The sequence below is a fragment of the Sinocyclocheilus rhinocerous genome, unplaced genomic scaffold (genome assembly GCF_001515625.1).
Source record: "Sinocyclocheilus rhinocerous isolate Xijiao unplaced genomic scaffold, SAMN03320098_v1.1 scaffold3807, whole genome shotgun sequence".
NCBI lineage: Eukaryota > Metazoa > Chordata > Actinopteri > Cypriniformes > Cyprinidae > Sinocyclocheilus > Sinocyclocheilus rhinocerous.
This window is the reverse complement of record NW_015660506.1, coordinates 747831-770616: the sequence shown is the minus strand read 5'-3', so window position 1 is coordinate 770616 and position 22786 is coordinate 747831. Positions and strand designations below refer to the sequence as shown.

General features: G+C 36.4%; 2 protein-coding genes across 2 annotated transcripts in view; one reads left to right on the top strand and one right to left on the bottom strand.

The window, feature by feature from the left end:
- The window catches only part of LOC107725250 (uncharacterized), a 31732-nt gene extending 22778 nt beyond the window's left edge, over positions 1 to 8954 (bottom strand). The window contains exon 1 of the mRNA XM_016534445.1: positions 8866 to 8954. The gene's annotated coding sequence lies outside the window, so the exon portion shown is untranslated. The remainder of the gene's footprint in view (positions 1 to 8865) is intronic.
- Positions 8955 to 19284: 10330 nt separating this feature from the next.
- LOC107725251 (ELL-associated factor 2-like) lies at positions 19285 to 22476 on the top strand. The gene is made up of 6 exons (XM_016534446.1): positions 19285 to 19511; positions 19973 to 20067; positions 20163 to 20299; positions 20408 to 20571; positions 21701 to 21931; positions 22018 to 22476. The coding sequence occupies exons 1-6, from the start codon at positions 19409 to 19411 to the stop codon at positions 22065 to 22067; spliced, it is 780 nt and encodes a 259-aa protein (XP_016389932.1). The 5' UTR covers positions 19285 to 19408; the 3' UTR covers positions 22068 to 22476.
- Positions 22477 to 22786: the final 310 nt, after the last annotated feature.

Below are 22786 nucleotides of genomic sequence, written 5' to 3'. Positions count from 1 at the left end.
GATGAGCTTTGTAAAAATCGAAGCGTTTCAGAAAGGCGGGGCATAGAGGAGAAACAATAATGCACATTATGTGGAAAATAATGTGTTTTTTTTACCTTAAACCGCATAAACACATTGCATTACACCAAATACACAAAATAATGTTATTTTTAGCAACATCATATGACCCCTTTAAACTAGTGAGAATTTGGTTCAGAGATTGGGGTTTAGTGTTTTAGCAATTCAGAAAAACTGTAAGTGTCCAAACACTTTTTTGGCAACTCTAAAGCCTTAATAATGCTTCATAGCATTGTTCCATCATCTGTTTCTGAGGCAGGTGAAGTAGTCATGGAGCTGAGGTATTACAGTAGAAGCGAGTGCTGTATAATCAGATGCAGAACTGAAGAGCTTCTCTATTACCTGTCAGCGGCGCACCGCACTCATTCTGACAAGAGCATCCGAGACAGAGCTGGGTTACGGCTCTTCAAAGTAAGAGGAGACGGCATCAAAACATGTTAGAGTGAGGCTCAGGAGAGGTGAAGACTCAAGTACCAGCTTACCTCAGTTAATTATGCTTCAACTCTGCAATGAGTTCACTGCATTCAAACAAAATGTACTGTCTACCATATCTGCAACATCTAAATAAATAAAGTATAAAAAAAAATAAAGCTAAATAAAAATAGTTTGTTACATATAGTAATCACATATACGCAAGGTGAATACCGTACATCATGCAGATAAAAAAAAACCCTTGACAAATATACTATAGGGTGTGTCTTTTCCTGTAGCTCAAGATTGTTTAGTGAATATTTTATGCTTCTGTAGCGTTAACGGAGCTGATGAATAATGCATTAGGTAGATTAGGTGAGAGAAGCATTGTTTGCGCACAAGTTTTTCCATAAACACATTAGTTCTATTCATAGATGACTATGATAATAGTGATTGAAGGCTTGACGCACTAGTAATCGGTACATATTACAAAGCTGTACTGAAGTTATTGCTATTACTAATTGGTGCACACAGATGTCACAATCTTTCTCATAAATCATTATATGTCTGACAAAGTATAGATGCTGTCTCAAATAACTAGCACAGATCATGTCATTCTAGCCAGCAACAACACAAAGGCAATTTACAGAGCTTGCATTTCCATGAGACGCACACATCAATATGGCGATCAATGTCTGCCGGTCATCTTGTTGGTGGATGTGTTTAATTAATGACCAAGCTGCCACATGTAATATCATTAGTGCATGATTTCATCCTGTAAATTGGAGTATGATTGAAGTGCCAATTCATCAGTAAGTTTGCTTCCTAAGCTTCAAATGCTGGCAAATTTACATGTCTCTCATATAGATATCCTCATTCTAATAAGATAAGGCCACTGCTTACATAATGCATAGTGAGACACGGAAGAGGATAAGAATCTTTTCAATGAAATGTATATGCATTGAAGCTCTGTGTGATGTAACCCTGTCGTTAGTTGATTTTTGCGTTGAGAAGCAGAGGGAAATGAAGCAAGATAATAATTGCCTTTCAGACTGATGAATCAATGCCCTGCAGCTCCTCACAAGGATTTTTTTTCACCTCTTCCTGTATTAGATAAGTCACATGAACATGATACCGCTGCTCTGAAAGATAAAGCCGGTAGTTACGGACATACTGTCAACAGAAGTCAGTACTGCCCTCAGAAACATTGTGTCAGAAATCATGCAAGCTGGATGAGCATTGGAAACGTGCCAATCTCCTTCTCAAAAGCAGGCTGACAGTATATCACAGAGTGATACATAAACTCTTTTGATTATACATACTTAAAGGGGTCATATGATGCGATTTAAATTTTTCCTTTCTCTTTGGAGTGTTACAAGCTCTTGGTGCATAAAGAAGATCTGTAAAGTTGCAAAGACTAAAGTCTCAAATCCAAAGAGATATTCTTTATAAAAGTTAAGAGTCAACCACGCGGGGCGTAACATTTTCGTCACGCGCTTGATGTATTCGGCCAATCATAACGCACTGGATAGCTGGCCAATCACAGCACACCTCGCTTTTCAGACTGATGAGCTTTGTAAAAATCGACACGTTTCAGAAAGGTGGGGCATAGAGGAGAAACAATAATGTACAGTATGTGGAAAATAATGTGTTTTTTTAACCTTAAACCGCATAAACACATTTCATTACACCAAATACACAAAATCATCATCAACATCATATGACCCCTTTAATAAAACTTGTGGTACAAGTAAATACCTTTTTATTTCAGTAACAAAAGTACTACAATGACTTTTGGACACAGTATCATGTAAATACCATGATGCATGAATATGGTTATTTTAAAATGTATACAGTTTAATAAGTGAACCTATTTCACTACTGTTCAAATGTTTCAGAGTCAGTAAGACTTTTTTAAAGTGAAGTAGTCTCTTATTCTCACCAATGCTGCATTTATTTAATCAAAAAGATAGTAAAAACATAAATATCATGAAATATTACAATTTAAAATAAATGTTTCTATTCAAATACATTTTAAAATGTAATTTATTTGTGTGGTGTCAAAGCTGAATTTTTGGCAGCCATTACGCCAGACTTCAGTGTAACATGATCCTTCAGAAATGACTCTAATATGATGATTTAATGCTCAAGAAACATTACTTTACATATTTGTTATCATCAATGTTGAAAACAGCTGTGCTGCTTAATATTTTTAAGAAAACGGATACATCTCATTTTACATTTTGCAAGATTATAAATGTCTTTCACTTTTGAATATTGTAATGCACCCTTGACGATTAAAAGTATTCATTTATAATTATTCATTTAAAAAATATTACTGACCCCATACTTTTGAATGGTAGTGTAACTAGTCCTGTGACTGGTCACCCTTTAATTTTTGTACAACAAATGAAACTTATAAATACCATTTAATATGAATGACAAATTACAAATGAATTTATATACAGTATATATAATGCTATTTCATACAGTATTTGTTTGAGTAAAGCTTGTCACACCTCAGAATGTCCCAAATAATTTCATGTCAACTACCCACATAGCACATACCAAAGCACCACAGTATAATCATCGGATGCCATCACTGCACCATTATTTCACCCCAGTGCTTTTTCTAATGCATTCTTGATTAGTAAACTTGTGGAGATGATGATGAAGCTAAAAGGCAGCACTGGACAGTTTATATGTAATTCCCAATATTCCAGAGGCTATGAAAGCTTCATAATTAACTGTGGAACATTTATAGCTCAACCTTCTAACAGCAAACCTCAATATTACTAATATGACAACTATTCTGATTGGTATTGAGAGTATATATATATATATATATATATTTAGTTTTTAAAAGCAGATAGACTATTGGTTGTCATCTAGTCAGCCAAGGGCTCTTCCTCTTCATTACTCATAAGTGTACTCTCTTTACTCCTACTCTGTTTGTGTTTTCATTAGATAATGACACCAGCAGCTCTGGCAACAGTAACAATAACAAAAACAACCTACAAACCTGCCGACTTCACACTTATCAACCTCCTGAGAGAAAGAGAGAGTGCTATGGATCCAGTGTGAAATACTGTGAAGATAACAAGAGAAAACTGTGCCAAGGACAGAGAGGGATGCGACAGGACTGGACAGGACAGGAAAGAGTGATTGATAGGTGAGAGTAGAAAGCCTGATAAAAGGGTTAGGTGTGGAGAGCAGGAGACACGAGCGATGAGAGATGAGCGGTAGAGGGAGGAGAACAAACATGAGAGAGACACAGCGAGAGAGAGGTGGAGAGACAGAGAACATCCCAGGAGCTCCGCTGATAGGCAACAGTGCCTGTAATAAGGCAGGATAGCTGTAAGAAGCAGATGTCCCTGTGAAAAACAGAAAATGATAATATCATGGAATCACTGATAGCTCTCATTTCTCCCTCACTGCTGTCTGCACTAAGCTATCCTGGACTTCACAACTAGTTCAGACCACAGCTTTTAGGAAAAAACAAAATGTAAGTTGTTATTCGCTGAAAATTGTACACTATTCATTTTACACTGAGAGAATAATACAAATAAAAAGCTAAGAACCTGCAACACGGCACTAAATACAGACGAGGATTAGAGCCAAGCAATAAAAAAATTAAATAAAACCATTTTGAGATTAAAGTCATTATAATGCGAGATTAAACTCGTTAATCTTCATCCATAGAAAGAAACGACTGTAACCATCTGTACCAAGTATGGTTTAAGTTTAGGGCAGCGGTGAAAATAGCAATAGATGCTGTTTGAACTATATGTGCAAACAGCCATAGATGCTATTTACACTAAGTGAAAACAGTGATATATTCTATTTACACTAAGTGACAACTGCAGCATTTTTAGCGATGTGTTATTTACACTAAATGAAAATAGCAATTCTATTTACGGTATGTAAAAGTTTGCAATAAGTGTAAATAGTAATTAGATGCTTAGAAATTTTATACTTAGAAATAGTGACAGATACTATATGCACCTCAGTATTGTTGTAAATTAACAGGATGCAATAATAAGTGTATATGATTTTATTAATAAAATGCTTTAAATAGAGGCTGCCTTATTGGGACAACAAAGCCCTCCCTAAACCTACCCAATTAAAACATCATTATTAAACACTCGTTAGGCAACTGATTTCCACATTTCCAATGTGATGTGATGAAAAAAGTAAGAAGAGCGAGATCGGCAAAAGGCGAATCATCGTATGCTATCCACGAGCATTGCTCTCTACGACCTACGCCACTGAAGACGCTGATTAACACTGTCCAATGAGATAAAATGAGCGTGACACGAGTGTGTTTATTCTCAGCATTTTATTTAAACTTTTTTACTCGTGCGATTTCATTTTTTCCTTTCTCTTTAGAGTGTTACAAGCTCTTGGTGCATAAAGAAGATCTGTAAAGTTGCAAAGACTAAAGTCTCAAATCCAAAGAGATATTCTTTATAAAAGTTAAGAGTTAGCCACACCTACCTAAAACGGCTCGTTCGAACACGCCCCCACATATCTAACTGTAACCATCTGTACCAAGTATGGTTTAAGTTTAGGGCAGCGGTGAAAATAGCAATAGATGCTGTTTGAACTATATGTGCAAACAGCCATAGATGCTATTTACACTAAGTGAAAACAGTGATATATTCTATTTACACTAAGTGACAACTGCAGCATTTTTAGCGATGTGTTATTTACACTAAATGAAAATAGCAATTCTATTTACGGTATGTAAAAGTTTGCAATAAGTGTAAATAGTAATTAGATGCTTAGAAATTTTATACTTAGAAATAGTGACAGATACTATATGCACCTCAGTATTGTTGTAAATTAACAGGATGCAATAATAAGTGTATATGATTTTATTAATAAAATGCTTTAAATAGAGGCTGCCTTATTGGGACAACAAAGCCCTCCCTAAACCTACCCAATTAAAACATCATTATTAAACACTCGTTAGGCAACTGATTTCCACATTTCCAATGTGATGTGATGAAAAAAGTAAGAAGAGCGAGATCGGCAAAAGGCGAATCATCGTATGCTATCCACGAGCATTGCTCTCTACGACCTACGCCACTGAAGACGCTGATTAACACTGTCCAATGAGATAAAATGAGCGTGACACGAGTGTGTTTATTCTCAGCATTTTATTTAAACTTTTTTACTCGAAATTTAAGATTTTTTTCTCGAAACACTGACTTTATTCTCGAAATTTTATGAGTTTATTCTCAACATTTTATTTAGACTTCCCCCTCGAAATTTAATGAGTTTTTTCGCGAAACACGACTTTATTCTCGAAATTGAATGAGTTTATTCCCAATATTTTATTTTCGAGTTTAATTTTGCATTATAATGACTTTAATCTCAAGATGGTTTTTCTTTTTTTATTATTACTTGGCCCTAATCCTCTTTCGTAACTAAAAGAGCTTTGAATTGCATTAAAATATTTTATACTAAAATAATTTAGAAAGTTATTTCTAATTTAGAAAGTTAATTTGAATTTTTTTCTGACTAAGTTATAATCAAAACTTACTTTCTCCAAATTTACATTTATATACTACCTTTCAAAGGTTTGGGGTCTGTAAGATTTTTTTAAATGTTTTTATTACTCTAATCTTCAGTGTCACATGAACACTTTCAGAAATCGTTCTAATATTTCATTCAAATCATTAGTGCTGCTTAATATTTTGTGGAAACCATGATACATTTGTTCTAATTCTAACAAAGTTTAAAAGAACAGCATTTTTTAATAGAAACTTTTTATAGCAATTCAAAATACATTAAAGCTGCAGTCCGTAACTTTTTTTGGTTAAAAATGATCCAAAATCAATATTTGAGCAAGTACATAACCAGCCAGTGTTCAAAACTATTGCCTTACTTTAGCCAGATTCACAATGGTTAGCTTATAATAATGTTTTCTAATTAGAGTGGTACGGGTAGGTTTTCGCGGGAAATTCGAGCATGCAGCTGCGTCATTACGTCACTTCTGTAAACATAAAGAAGTTGTCCGGCTACTAGGCTATAGCATGTGAGGATACTGCAGGTGGCCGATCGTTTATAAACTTTTCTCACAGCAGCTGGAATAATTAAATGTATCATTTTGATGGCGGATTGTAATCCAGAAAGGATTATGTTATGAAACACATGTGAATGAAATTTAATTATATTACAGTTTTAAATGTGCTTCTGATTACAGATAGCCTACACAATATTTGTATTTTAAAGACAACCAGTTAGAAGGGAGCATAATTTGCTTTTTGGGTTAAAAGAATTTCTTAATATGAAATTCGAAGAGTATGACAATTAGATTAGACTGTGCAGAAATTGAAATCTACACGCTAATACACACTATAGGCCTACTCATAGTCACCAATGCTGATGTTGTTAACATTAATCATTTGAGAATAAAGTATAACAATAATAATAATTTGCACGGTTTGATGTGATATGAGCTCATTTAGATTAAATCACCATTGGTAGCGCGATTTATTGTAATGTTTTTTTCCTCAGTTGGTCAGAACAAACGTGGCAGACTTGTTACTTACTTGTTCAGATGACAATATCCGGTGAAAATGCTTATTTGAGTTATATATTCCAAGACGTAGGCTAAAATCTGTGAGTGCAAAGTACAATATCCACACCAGTGCGGTGACTGACAACCACACATACTCCTCAAAACATTAGATTAATCCGCGCTGGAGCCGTGCCACCGCACAACCCACGCAAGTAAGATAATTCCGCACACAGCTGCAATTGCAGGTTTCCAAACAGAGATGGCGATAAAGAGGCAAAACTTAAGGACTGCAGTCTGCAGCTTTAATATCACTACTGTGGTCAATTTAATGCTGAATAAAACTTTTTTTTTTATCTTACTGACACTAAACTTTTCAATGGAAATGTAGGTCAACCAAGATTTTAGTTCTATAGATCTGCATTAACTTTTGTAATATTTATAAATAGAACAGGACAAATAATTTACAAAGTGACATGATTATTATTGGTAACGCAACCTCTGATCTCAACAGCACAACCATACATTACAGTCAATACAGCAATCTATACTACATCATGGGCTGTGGCATTAAATAGATGATAGAGATGAACAGCATCACGCTTCTCTTTCAGTAGAACAGGACTGCTGGATGCCCTCAGGAGCTGCCTGTGGCTGTCATATTTCAACAGCTCCATATGAACCCTAATAACCATCCATTGGGAGAACATCATAAGACCCACACAACCCTGTCCTAAGGGGCCCTCCTACACACACATCAGCTCCTTTGTTGTTCTTTGTGAATGAAGGAGGGATCAAAGCAGCGGATCTCTACGTGAAGGTGCCCCAATCTCCATCAGAACCACTTGGTCGGTAATGGGCTTTCATCGGGGGGTGATGAGGTGAGAGCAGGATAGGACAGAGGGGGGAGAAAGGGGGATTAGGAATTAGGAGAAGTCGTTATCCTCTGATGAATACTATGCAAGCCTGCAGGTGTCACATCAATTTATATTCCAATTTCCTGTCCGCTACCCTCTTTCTTTCTATCTCTCTACTGTCCAACTAGATGAAATATTGAGGGATTTCTGCTGAGGAGTGAACTGGCCCATTTTTACCCCATGTGTGCCAGACACTGAGGTGATCGTCTTGAACACCTGGCTCAAACTCTGTAGCGCTCTGTGCCCACACAACAACACACAATAAATCAATGAAGCAATTCATTAGAGCAGATGGCTTCATCTCCAGCGATCTGGTGCCTTGTGTATTGTTGAGGTGCACGGCAGTGGACCAGGTCAGGCTAAAAACTAGAATGCCGGTGTTGTCACAACGAAACAGCTTGACCCCTTACTCCCTTCGTCACGACAACACGTCAAGGGGTCAGTGAGGCATGACAACCCCACACAACAGAAGGATCGTGTAACAGCGCAGGGAGTATAAACGTATTCAGCTCTCCTCTTTTTCTCTCTCTCCCTTCCTCCAGAGGTCTATCCTCCGCTTCAGATCTGTCCAATGTCATGAGCAGAAGTATGCAAATGATATTCACAGTGTTCCCTTGTACTGCTCAGCAAGTCTGCTCTGCATATTCCAAACTGGAAATCTCCTCAGGTGGAATTTCACTCAAAAACCATGTGAAATTTCACACACAATAAGTAAACTGCATTTTTTTTTTTAAATAAAAATGAGAAAAAAAGATGTAATCTATAGTGCATCCACTGATCTAAATTACATCCTGGCATATCATCAGCACAAAACATATGTTCATTCTTTTCTCTACAAATCATCCCATTCAACAAGCACAAAATAAGAGCTTTTTAAAGCATAAACCAGTGGCAAAATTATTATATTACAAGTCAAGTCCCCCCTCCTCCCAATCTCCATCTAGATTTACATACCTCTTTCTCATGTAGAAACATCAGGCAGGGGACGAGAAGGCAGAGCATGTCAGCAGAATCAGCAGTGCGCACGCAGCGGTCTATTCCACTCTGATGTGATAGCAGCATGTGAGCTGCTTTAGCTCTCTCAGCTATTGTTACACCGCCAGCTCTGCACTGAGCATGCTCCAAACACCGCTCCACTCACTGTTGGCATGGGAACCATTCAAGCACAGACCTCACTAAAAAGGACCTCCCTGATATACACACTCTCCCCCCCCACCTACCCTCTCAAGGGGGTTTTCCTTGTTTTTGCATTTATGTAACCCTATGTGAACCAAAGCAAATCTTCACAGACGAGAATAAACTGACATAAAACATCCACTCATGAAGCTACCTGAGCTAAAAAGACATCTTTAACTAGCTCTAACATCATCGTCTGAGTCATTGTCTTCAATCTTGAGTTTATTACAATGAAATTTTATCAGTTTAATCCAAATGGTGATGTTATGGGGAAAAAAAGATTTTTGACCTTAAGGAGTGTAGAATCATTTAACTAAACGACTCGATACTCTGCAGGAATGTCCAACAACCAACTAGTGAATTAGTGAGGTCAACAAGTTTATCTATAGATTTATTTATTTTAATATAAATAAAATAAAATCTAAATAAATAAATTGATGTGGGTTTTTTATATTTATTTTAATACATAAATAAATATATGTATTACTATTATATGTGTTATCAATTAAATAATCAAAACAATTAAATATCAATGAATAAAAAATACATCTAGTATTTCTGGTTTTTAGTTTTATATTTATTTTAAAATAAATTCATATCTAAAATTAAATAAAAATCTAAACACATAAACTAGGTTTTTATATTTATTTATTATTATAACTCTCAATTCCAAAGCAAGGGCCATTATCTCTACTGGAACGCAGCAGGATTTTACTGCATTCCTCAAAATTCCCATGAGAGGGCTTTCAAAGCATATTGGCTGTGCTCTGTAATTACAGTATGTTGCGTGGGGTTGTCGTGGCCGGGCCATACGGAGAGAGCTAATCCTCTGTTACCACACATGCTTCTCAGCTCCTCCAGCGATCAGGGCGCTAAACAGACATCAGCTGAGCCTGTCAAGCCCTGTCAGTCTGCCATAGCCCTGCACACTGGATCTCTGGGGCTCAGGAATAGAGCGGGTCAAAGGAAGGGATTTCCTCTTTACCTATGCTGTACTTCAGTGATCTATTGGGATCAAGCGCAGGAGGTTGACGGCCAATGCATTATCAGCATTTGATAGCGAGCTCCCTGGAGAGACTCAAATTTACTATTAGCTTTTGTTTCAAGGCTTCTAGCCTTACATTAGCCAAAGTGACACTTTTATCAGAAACTCTAACAGCTTTTTTATTGTGTAATTTATCTTTATAAGTTATTAATCATGATATGTATCTGTTCAGAAGCACTTTAATAGCAAACCACAGTTGTGGTGGGATCCCTGTGGTTCAGTTGAGGTTGGTTTAATACAGTACACTATACAGCCAGTAAAAGCTTCATCCATTTAGCTTGAATGTTTCTCCAGAGGGCTGCATTTATATAGTCTATTTATGAGCAGCAGCACACAGTGCAAATAGAAACAATATGATGAGAGAAAAATATCATCTGATTAACATTGAAACACAACAAAATGGTCAGACAGCTTAATTTACAAACACATCCCAAAAATTACTATGGTAATAGGTATTCTTAAAACTACCATGTAACAACCATGAATTTCAGTATTCATATTTGAGTTTCTTAAAACAAATCTTAAAACACGCTTTTCACACTCTGACTAATTTAGTTTTTTTTTTTCTACTAACAATGTCCAACGGTGAACTTTTTCTTAAGTATCATGAGTATTTCACTACAGCATTATTTCTACCACCTTTCAAATTCTGTTTTCTGTTTAATAATAATCAACAATGTAAGTAACGATAAAGGAGATTATATTCATAACATTTTTGGAATAACCTACCTAAATGCCCTAATAATATTTTCACATTTTTCTATTGGTCAAAATTTTAAAAGATATTTTTAAATGATGCAAAATAAAACTATTCTGTTCAAAAGTAATATTATATATTATATACTAAGCAAAGTTATTATTCATATTTTAAGATGGAAGTCTGGGTCTGGGACAAGAGTAAAACAATAAAAAAATCTAAAATATACACTACTGTATATAAAACACTGAGATTAGCCGTAGCAAGACAAAGGATTTGAACATTTTATTTGAAACAGAATTTATTAGAAATAGAAATTAGAAATTGTAACATTATAAATGCCTTTACTGTCACTTTTGACAAGAATGAAAGGTAGTAGTATATTTACAGTATATAAAAAAAACTCTTCCATGACCTCAAGGATCAAAGTTTTAATGTGGCCAAATAGTTTTAATACAAATCAACCCAACACAAAAGTGCCTTCAGTTGAAGAAACGTCAATTTAGTGCCCAGTGTATTAAGCATTTTTAAACTGACAAATGCACAAAATGGACCCAGATTTTTAATACACAGCATTTGTTGCTGTGTCTGGGAGAGGAGAATCATTCAAGAGATTGATGGGCCTCAGGGCTTAGAGAGAAAGTCTCAAGCTAGTGGCCATGACACTCAAGATGCAGAGCAGCACAGAGCAGCGGCCGTCACCCTGCCCAAAGACTCGCCATTCCTAATTTATGAGGGTTCTACCAAGCCTCAATAATTCATACACCCAGCTCCACACAGTGATCACTGAAGCACAGACCGCCTTTCACACAAGACCAAAAAAAAAATTTAATCAATAAACACAATTCTCTTTCAGACAAGGTTTGCCTCTCCATTATGAGATTCTTTGTTTCGGCAGCAATGGGACTATATTTGGTTCTGCATATGAATCAGCAGCTGATGCACAAATAGCTGAAAGATGAGAAAGCTGAAACAGCATTCACAAAACTGTCAAACCAACTGTTAGTATGTCAGGCTAAAAAAAGGGGTTACTGCAAAATTCAGACACATTATGAGTCGAAACGAAGCAAAAAATAAAAAATAATACACTGGTAATACAGTAGGTGAAAGCTACAAAAAATTATTTATTATCCTTTTATTGTGATTATTAAAAAACACCATAATGAATTCACTAAGAATGTACTGACACACAATGCTATTTAGTGGCATCCCTAAAAAGTAGGCCTAACCGAAGTGAAAATCTGTGTAGGATGTCATAAAAAATGTATTAGTTTAGCTCTAGGGTTCCATATCCTATATTTGGCACCATTATGGGACACAATATTGGTAAACGGATGAGAGACAATCAATTGTATCATGAGAAAAGGGCTCACAAAACACACTGACACAAATACAGGGAGAGGGCAGCTAACACACTAACACACATACTGATGGTGCATGTGAACATCTCTTTCAGCTCAACAAAGAAACTGAATGGGATATGCATAAATAATGTCTCAGATGTGGGTCAGTGTGCGTTACATTGCTCATATAGATGCATATATTTAATGCGCCGTACTGAGGTGGTGGCTGGTGATGGCATCACTTCCTGTGCTACTCTGAGCCTGGGAAACAGCATGGGAACTGTCCCACATTCCTCAGACTAGCCACGACTGGGAACTGCAAAAGTATACAGCAGGAATGTATTGTCATTAGTGAATGGGACCATGTCAGTGAGACTACAAGGTATTGACTCAACTGCTCTATTCAATGAAGCTGCTACGTATACCAATAGATATATGGGTGCAGTGTGTGAACGGAAAGTTTGATTAGTCCATTAATGGGCCAGACATGTCAATGTCTAAAGGCATGTCAATGTTTATATAACCATAACCAACCCACATTTTTACAGTCAGGTTCTGATGGGTCTCTCTGTTAGTTAATGGTTCTCGGATTAAATGCCCTACACAATGAGGAAAAAAAATTCATTCCCAAGCTGGACAATGAATCCAGGTGTCTCCTAATGATACCATAAATTACCATAAATAGTTGCTTACATGATCATGCCATCCTTCAAAACACAACTTTGTTGTCACATACAGTTTGTGCTACAGGCATGAATGAGGCCTCAAAATTTAAACGATGCAGCTTCTCTTGGTGCAGAATAACCACAGAACACCACTGCAACCCCTACCAACCACCCAGAACACCCCAGAAATTAACCCTAAAAAATGCCTTAGCAACCACCCATAACATCCTAGTAATACACTGAGAACACCCTATGATCCACACAGGTAAAACCCCAACAACTGCCCAGAATACCATAGCAATGATCCATAACACCCTAGCAATGCCCTAGCAACCACCAAGAGCACCTAAGCATCATGACGGTGAGTTTTGAAAAGGTCTACTCTGAAAAGGTTCAAATACTGTATGCTGAATCATTGTTGCATGCTATACAAAAAAAAATTGTTTATGTCCACATAAAAAAGAAAGAAAAAATATGTAATCTGTGCATTCCACTGATTACCATTTACCATATTAAATATTTCTTAAATTATGAGTTTATAGCTTATTCACAATCAAATTAGAATTAGCCTTTTATGCTTGGGAAAACTGCATGGTCTGCACACAGTATACTTGCACACAGTCCAAAGTAACAAAACATCGCTGCTCACATTAATTTTGTACAGCATAAACAGTGTTTTCCCTCCTAATATATGGCTGTTTGTCCTCCACGGCTGTGTAGAAAGTGGTAAACTCATTTTACAATGTTGTTTGTTTACTTTGCACACAAGTAATTTATTTTAATATTAATATATTTATTTAGATTTCATAGTTTAAAACGGTATAAGTTAGATCTTTGTAGCAAAGTCTCTTTAAAGCCTTTTTAAATGGCAGTATGTGGCATTGCCATCTGAATTGCTTGGGGTGAAAGAGTCAAGTTCTTCAATTTAATGACTTATAAACATCTGCTTACAATTGCTTAGTGTAAATTGTTTCAACCCTCCTCATGAAGTGAGTGGTTCCAGGAAATGGCCCATATTTGGTCAGAATGGTTCTTATTAATTGATTTAATTGAATTAATAGAGAACTGATTCAAAGTCAACTTTATGTAAAACAGGAGGAAGAGCTCAACTCCTCACTGGCATCAGTATTTACACAACAAAAGGGGTCTTTTTCTTAACAAGCCCTTTCAGCATACATCATCACCGGCACTATTATCTGATGATGAATGCTATGCAGATGAGGCCCGGTAACAGCCAGGGATGATTTTGCGACCAACAATGTGGCCATTTCATCTCTGAAAATTTAGTTTTTTGCCTTGATGTAGACAGAATATTAAGCTGCACACTGAATGCATTACTAACCCCTTGATGGCCTTTAGTTCATCAAAACAGCCTTGATTCAAGACATCCAGGTGATAGTGATAATGTAAAACAAGTAACCAAAAGAAACTACAGCATGTCTAAATGTCTACTGCATGATGCCTCCACTGATACAGCAAACTCTTTATTGATACAGGATTCCATTGTAGAATCTGTTAAAAACTATGGGGAATGGGACTGACTTCATTATACTGTATTTTGCAGACATAAAGAAGGATACAAATGAAAACAGTTTATTTAAACTGGGCCCCATTCATTAATTAATTTCTGGCTAGAGAGGGAGAACATGATTATTTCAGTCATGGATTTTGTTTTGGGAACTAACTATTTTTATTTGATTCCCCAGATCTGCTAATTCAGCTGAACTAACTTAAAAGAAAATTATGTCATGTTTTCAGACCAGAAGTCACAGACAACATTAGATTGTATGCATGAAAATGTTCAAATTTACCCTGGAAGCTCACATTCATCTGCATTCATTTGTCAACATCTCAAAATTCAACCAACAACTAATGTATAGAGCCAAGTCCCCACCCTACATTTTTTTCTTTTTCAAGATGGAATAATCTGATCTGTCACTACTTCTTGTTTTATCGCAATTTTAACATCAGATATGTACAGTACTCATATTATCATTTTATGCAAAATGGCATATTCTGAGCAGAGAGGTGTGCAGACACCTAAACAAGATAATGCACTTTAATAAACAAAGTATACAATGAACTTAAATAAACAAAAATGAATAAAGCCTATTACAGCCTTCCTGACATTGTGCACATTTCCACTTCATTTTGCCTCAAGGTCATTCAAAAAAAAATCCCTGAATTACAGCAAGCAAATTTTAAAAATTAGATAAAATATCTTTAACCACCCAACACATATTGGTCCTTCCTACTGACAGGGTGACCTAGTTCAAATTTTAAGAACAAAACAATACAGACCCAGCAAAGAGGACATTCATCAAAGAGATGTATTATGTCAGGGTGAACAAGAGGGGTGGCCAGTTTTCAAAATCAAATAAAACATCTTTAACCACCAAACACATATTGGTCCTTCCAACTGACAAGGTGACCTAGACTATATTTAAGAACAAAACAATACAAACACAGCAGGAAGGACATTCATCATAGAGCTGCACATGAGATGTGTTATATCAGAGCTATATGGGCTGAACAAGAGCTGTATCAAATGTTGCTGCATATATCGCAGAAAAACTAATGTCATCACCCTCATTATCATGATGCTTTAGTCATCATGCTGTGGTGATTTAATCTTCCAAAAATTCACATCATATCATGACAATGTCATGTGGTATTCTAGTTGCGAAACTGTTTTAGTAACATTTCAGATTTTCAACATTTCGAGAGAGAGAGAGAGAGAGAGAAAGAGAGAGAGAGAGATAAAGCAACATGCCTTGAATCAAGGGCAAGGCCAGACTGATATGATGTTGCTCTTGTGGAAGACCTTCCAGAGAACATCCACGCTTGACTTTAGGCAAAACAAACAGTAGCTATATAGTCATTTGCATCTTAGCAAAGTTCAGTAATGGAACATTAAGTGTTTGTTTAAATAAAACACATTTAAAGTAGGTCACATACTACATGTAATCTACAGGAGATATGCAAATGAACTCTGAGTGGCTCATACTGAGAAGTTCTGAGCTCATCTGTCCTTGCAGCTCTCCTGTCATGTTTTCTGCTAGTGACCATGATACATGTCGAGGTCATTTAGTGTGTTTCTAGTTAATCTAATCTATAGCTAAATACAGTTTAGCTGTATAGTTGTCTATACAAAAGTGAAATAGGATCGTATTTTCCTCGCCATCCTCATTCAGAGGAACTGGAATTTTTGTTTGATGCCAAATGATGCATAGTGCACACAACGAAACACTCTTTTTAACCTGGCTAAATTGTAGTCATGCACCAAAATTTCAGAAAATGAAAATATTTGAGAAAATAAAAATAATTTTAGGTTTCAGCCAAAATAGTTTTTAAGGCTGCAATCACTGACCGAAACAGCGCTTCTCTGATGTTTTGACTTTGTCATTGTCTTAGTGCACACAATGTGGATAAGCTGCAACAAGTAAACTTGTCAGCAGTGTAGACACACTTCTGGACCAAAAATGATGCTACAGTAGCAATATATGAAAATAGTTCAGCTGTGGAGGCTCATTGACAAAACAACTTATGACTTGTTTATCATCTGCGCACAGCATACTAAGTTCAATTACCCAAATTCTTTACCAAAACTTGTTTTTTTGTTTTGGGTTTTAGGCTAAATGAAATAACTTTAATTTCAATTTTGGGTGTTTCTGTAAAAAAATAAAATAAATGATTTTGTTGCATCACTAGTAAACAGCAAAAGTTTCTTTAAACTTTCTTATCAAGAACAGCTGTCAGCTCTCTTTGCTATAAGTTTAAATGCATCATATAATAATTGCGGTCATAATGTTCATCGTCTGTTTGATTACGTCTTTAATTGATTTTTCCATACATTTCTGCCATATGTACATAAACTGACAGTCACCATAAGCTACTACTAAATATTGTAGAAACTTAATTTTCTGTAAAGTTGCTTTGCAACGATTTGTATCGTAAAAAGCGCTATACAAATACACTTGAATTGAATTGAATTAAAATTAACTACAACTTTATTTGTCCAGTAAGCAACTGAGGAAAGAACAGCAATCCTGTAATGACTCCCCTGATGACCATTACTTAGATAATGCAGTCTGTGTGGACAGGAGTCCTGATCTCAGCCAATCATTTAATGGAGAACAATCATCCTCTATCCACCATTACTGAGTCCACTATGTCTATGTGAAACACCTGCCAGTGCCACTTTTTTCTAATACAGTTTTCTTTCATTAAGAGTTATGAATTTCTTGAGCTTGCATGACTTCCAAAGTGCTGTAAAACGTTTGCAAGATCAATGTTATGATGATTACTTGATAAACAGATTTTCAATGTGGTCTCAATCTTTATAATTCAACTATATAAATTTAAAAGAATATGTTGTGCATTTACAGGTATAATGTCCATTGTCAGTATGTTAAAAAAAAAGATCAGATCGTCAAATGCAGAACCTCTAATCTAGAACAGCTGTCAGCTCTCATTAAATTTAACTGCAACTTTATTTGTCCAGTAAGCAACTGAGGAAAGAACAGCAATCCTGTAATGACTCCCCTGATGACCATTACTTAGATAATGCAGTCTGTGTGGACAGGAGTCCTGATCTCACCCAATCACTTAATGGAGAACAGTCATCTGTCCACCACTGCTGAGTCCACTATGTCTGCATCACCTGGCAGTGCGGACTAGAGAAAATGCTTCTATTTTGCATTTTTCTGATACGATTTTCTTTCATTACGAATTATGAATTTCTGGAGCTTGCATGAGTTCCAAAGAACTCTAAAACGTTGTCATGTGACCCTTAAATAGTGCATAATTTTACATTTTTCTTAATATTAGGCCTACATCATAATTTCTTGATTTAAAAAAAAATCTTTAAAATCAGTACATTTCCAGGTTTAAATAAACTAAATCCCAGATTTTTCTCAACCTTTTGAACCCAACTATATAATGGTAAATGAATATGTAGTGCATTTACATGTATAATGTCCATTCTCATCATATTAAAAAAAGATCAGATCGGTCATCTGGGTCATGTAAACAAATGCAGAACCTCTAACTAAGGGTGCCAGCCAGTCTCCATCTGTAATGGCAAATAATGGCAGATTTCCAGTCATCTTCACCCCATAATGGGTCTTAAGAGTAAAGACAGTCACCCAGCAACCTGCTAATTCCCAACAATCACATATGCCTCTGCTGCCCCCCGTCTCGATCTCAATTGAATTTTAATGATCATAGATATGAGTTAGTATTCAGAGATCCTGCACTTGACTTACTTTTACGCTTATGACATCCAACAATAAAGCTGCCGCTTTAATTACCCACTTTACGGTTTCCTGTGAAATCAAAGCCGAAACTCAGACTCACAGAAGCTGACTAAACTGAAGCTTGCAGGATTGGAAAACCTCGCTCAAAATCAGTGAAAACTCGACCACGAAGTCCATTCCTTCAGCCTGCGCTATTAATGAACCAAACGCCTGTGAGTCACATTCACAACCGACTCATTAGAATTTAGATACGGGACCAATGACTGTTCAACAGATGCTCAAACTTACATAGAGATGACGCCGTGACGGGATCATCCAAACACGAATCTGCCCGTTATTAGGCGGGACACACGCGCTGCTCGTGAATGAACCGGCTTGTGACAACCTCCAAACAGGCTACGACCCCATATTCTGTCTGTCAATGGAAATAAAAGTAACTTACACATTTTTTTCAAAGCACGTAAATGACATTGCACCTTTGTGCTAAACTATAATCAAAGGCGAAATTATTCTGCTGATATATAGCCTAATTATAATTTAATATAATGTAAAATAATTCATAAGTCATTATGAATACATTATACTTTCTTGTGAAATTACCAGCTTTGAACAGACCTTAATATATATTTTTGGACTTTTTCATATTCTTTGTGTTGCGATTGCAAACTAACTAGTGGATTTTCTTAGAGAGCACTAGAGGGCGGGCACTCATGCGTTCGGGTAAAAAACAACCTCCAAACAGGCTACGACCCCATATTCTGTCTGTCAATGGAAATAAAAGTAACTTACACATTTTTTTCAAAGCACGTAAATGACATTGCACCTTTGTGCTAAACTATAATCAAAGGCGAGATTATTCTGCTGATATATAGCCTAATTATAATTTAATATAATGTAAAATAATTCATAAGTCATTATGAATACATTATACTTTCTTGTGAAATTACCAGCTTTGAACAGACCTTAATATATATTTTTGGACTTTTTCATATTCTTTGTGTTGCGATTGCAAACTGACTAGTGGATTTTCTTAGAGAGTACTAGAGGGCACTCATGCGTTCGGGTAAAAAATAGACACTTCCGTCTGTCGCTGCGTCAGCGTTGACTGACAGTTTTCTTAGCCAATTACAGTGAAGAAGACCTCCAATGAGGCGTGACCAAGTACACAAACCCAACCAATCACAGCGTAGCAAGCTCAAGCAACGGGTCCATACTCCAGAAGTGAGGTGTCTATTTCATTTTCTGCCGTAGATGGTATCGAATCGAGCAGAAAGTTGAAAACTGGTAACATATGATTAAACATTGTGATTAGAATGAATGGAACAGCATATTCAAACTTTGACAATCAAGAACACGTCCTCAAACTAGGCGAAACATTTGAGAAACAACCTAAAAGTGCATTCCACACGGTACGATGTAAGTGGCATATTTTACATTATTATCTCTATATTGGAATATTTACATAAACACATACAAACAAATCATATTTTGAAAAAAGAGCTGTTTCTTACGTTGATACTGAAACCACAAGTTGTTTTTAAACTATGTGCACAGGCATATGAGAAGGCAGCTATGTGTTTTTCCACCTTGCTGGCTATCTCAGTTTTTTAATGTTATTTGGAAATAATGAAAAAGCATCTGTCTTTGTGCTTATAATGGAAACCTTCCTAAACGAACACGCTTTTCTATCCGCTGAAACGCTGTGGTTTAAAATGAGATCTTGGAAAACATTTAATTCATGAGGAATTACTGATTTTCCACTACAATAGGCAACACGCGCCCTCTGTAGGTTCTACGTTGGTACAACACTGCTGATGTTGAATGTCAGCAATGGTACACATGATTATGAAATACGAATGTTTTCTTCCTGGTCATAGATGATTTCAAACCAGCCTCCATAGACACAACATGTGAGGGGGAGCTGGAAGTGGGCAAAGGAGAGCAAGTTACAGTCACACTACCGAACTTAGAGGTAGGCTCAGTAACCTTAGTTCCACAAAAAAAATGATTGTATGTACAGTAGCATGGATGATTAAGCTGAATCTCCTTTCCCATCAATCATTGCAGGGATCCTTAGCACCTGTTACCGTATTTAAAGGTTCCAAAAGGCCTTATATGAAAGAATGTGTTCTCATTGTTAACCATGACACGGGAGAGTATCGTCTGGAGAAACTCAGCAGCAACATTGCCGTCAAGAAGACCAGGTATTAATTAGTTTGTGTTCCAAGTCATATGGATTCACAATATATTTCATGATATACTCATTTAAAGCTTTTAAGTAAATAAAGTGTCATGTTTCTGTTTCCTTACAGGGCTGAGGGAAGCAGTAAGATTCAGTCACGGCTGGAGCAGCAAACCAGCAGGCTCAGTCAGCAGATGAAGACCGGAAGTGGAAACAAGGTTCCATCCAGCACCAAGAGCTCTCCTCCCAAGGAGAAAATGTCTCCATCATCTCCCATGGATGATATTGAGCGAGGTAATATGTCTTGCTGTTACGTCCCAATACCTTGTTGATTTGTCTAGGGATATTTAGGGGATGTAACATTTATTTAAAAAAAAAATAGGATATAGCCTAGTGCAAATAGGATAGAGGAGAACACCACAAATTCAAACAGAGAAAATACATTTATTTGTCAATAAACAAAAAGAAATTAAACTTTGAAGTAATAATACAAATGAGCTAAATAATGAAGACAGCACAAGTGTTGCCAAATCAAATAACCAAAAAAAAAAAAAAATTTCTAACCAAAGGATTTAAATCTAACCTAGCATAATCAAAATTAAAATCAAAATAACATCTTCGGTGTGCTACCAACACGCCCCACCATAACTACACTAACTAAACAAACCAAAACTTACATTGGGTGGCAACACTACTAAACTAATGAACTAATACATAAAAAAGATACGTGGAGTGAAATGTATGTCACGTAACATCTAAACTCTCTCTTCAAAGTCTTACCAGAGCGGGTGAATAAAGAGCACGGACATGTACACCACGCTCAACTCAAACATACCTGATGGTAACACTTGCCAATATCTGGAAACATCAGTTCAGTCTGTATAATCAGCAGGACACCAGCTTGATTACAGAGCCATGAACCAAAAACATATATGAAAATGGTAAAATAGACTAAATGTTTGGGGTCAGTAAGAATTTTTTTTTTTTTTTTCATTTAAATAAATGAATACTTTTAATTAGCAAGAACACATTAAATTGATCAAAATTGATCGTTAGCAGCACAACTGTTCTACATTGATGGTTATAATTAAGCAGCAAATCAGGATATTAGAATGATTTTCAGAGGATCATGTAATACTGAAGATTGAAGGAATGGGTTCTGAAAATTCAGCTTTGCCATCACAGCAATAAATTGCATTATAAATTATATTAAAATAGAAAACAGTTATTTTAAATTGCAATAATATTGTAAATATATTGTGTATTTCACAATATTGTTGTTTTTGCTTTATTCATTAAATAAGTGCAGCCTTGGTGAGCAGCATAAGAGACTGCTTTCAAAATCTTACTGACCCAAAACCCCTTGAACAGTAGTGTACTGGAATTCTTTAGTTAATCCTTCTTGTGTTATGTGTTTCTGTAGAGCTGATGGCCGAGGCGCGTGTCATGGATCAGATGAGCAGTGGGGACAGCTCTTCAGATTCCCACAGTTCCTCATCCTCCAGTAGCGGGGACAGCTCCAGCAGCAGTGACGCAGAGGATGAGGATCGCCCCCCACATAATTTGGCCCCAGCTCCCCCCCAGAGCACCTCTGCCCTCAACACATCTCAAAGCCGTGTGGAGGAGAGCAGCGGGCATTTAATGAACACACTTAGTGAGTTTCAGGGCATCTGGGTGATTTTGGTTGGTCTATCACTCTCTTTTGTGTGTCTAATATGCTCATGTTTTGATTCATTTCAGAAAATGATCTCCAGTTGAGTGAGTCTGGGAGTGAAAGTGACGATGACTAACCGCAAAGACTTGTGGGACACCTGATGCTGAAAGAGGGTCAGGTGTTCAGGAAGTGTTTTCACTAGTTAAAACTTTGTGATACCTGCATCCAAATCCCTGTCAACTTCTCATTTAGGAAATCTTTTTTTTCCCCCCAGTTTCTTAGTAATACTTGGATCAGCAAAAGCTGTGCAATTGGACACATTGCTGGGGGGTTTGCTGTATTAGTAAATTAAGAAAAAGTATTTATTTTGTTGAGAATGCTACTGCATAGATGTTAGTTTTATTGGAATGTCCTATAATTGCTTCCTCAGAGGTTATAAAAATATATCTGTTTGTGAAATAACTGTTTAGAAAGGTCACCATGGTCTTCTTATAATATATACATATACATATATATATATTTTTTTTTTTGAGGCTTAAAATACTGTGATTCAGCAGCATATTATAAGGAGTCTTAAGGAGCACCAGTAAATTAAGGTGCCAAGCTCAATCTCAGATATTTACACATTACCCGACCTGCAATACTTGAATTTGTCTCTCTTTTGATAATTCGGAGACATTTGCTTATAACAAACTGTGCCTTGTATATAAGGTGTATTTGACTATCCATCCCATTCTCTTGCATTTAAGCACACCCTTTTTTTTTTTATTGCATAAAAATATGATATTCATTTAGAGGTAGAAGTCTCTGTGTTGTGTGTGTCTTACTGTATGCCTCTGGAAGGCCCAAAAGCAA

Coding starts and splice junctions, on each gene's coding strand:
- LOC107725251 (XM_016534446.1), top strand. CDS start 19,409: ATGAATGGAACAGCATATTCAAACTTTGACAATCAAGAACACGTCCTC. Junction 19,512..19,972: donor TGCATTCCACACGGTACGAT/GTAAGTGGCATA, acceptor TCCTGGTCATAG/ATGATTTCAAACCAGCCTCC. Junction 20,572..21,700: donor CATGGATGATATTGAGCGAG/GTAATATGTCTT, acceptor GTGTTTCTGTAG/AGCTGATGGCCGAGGCGCGT.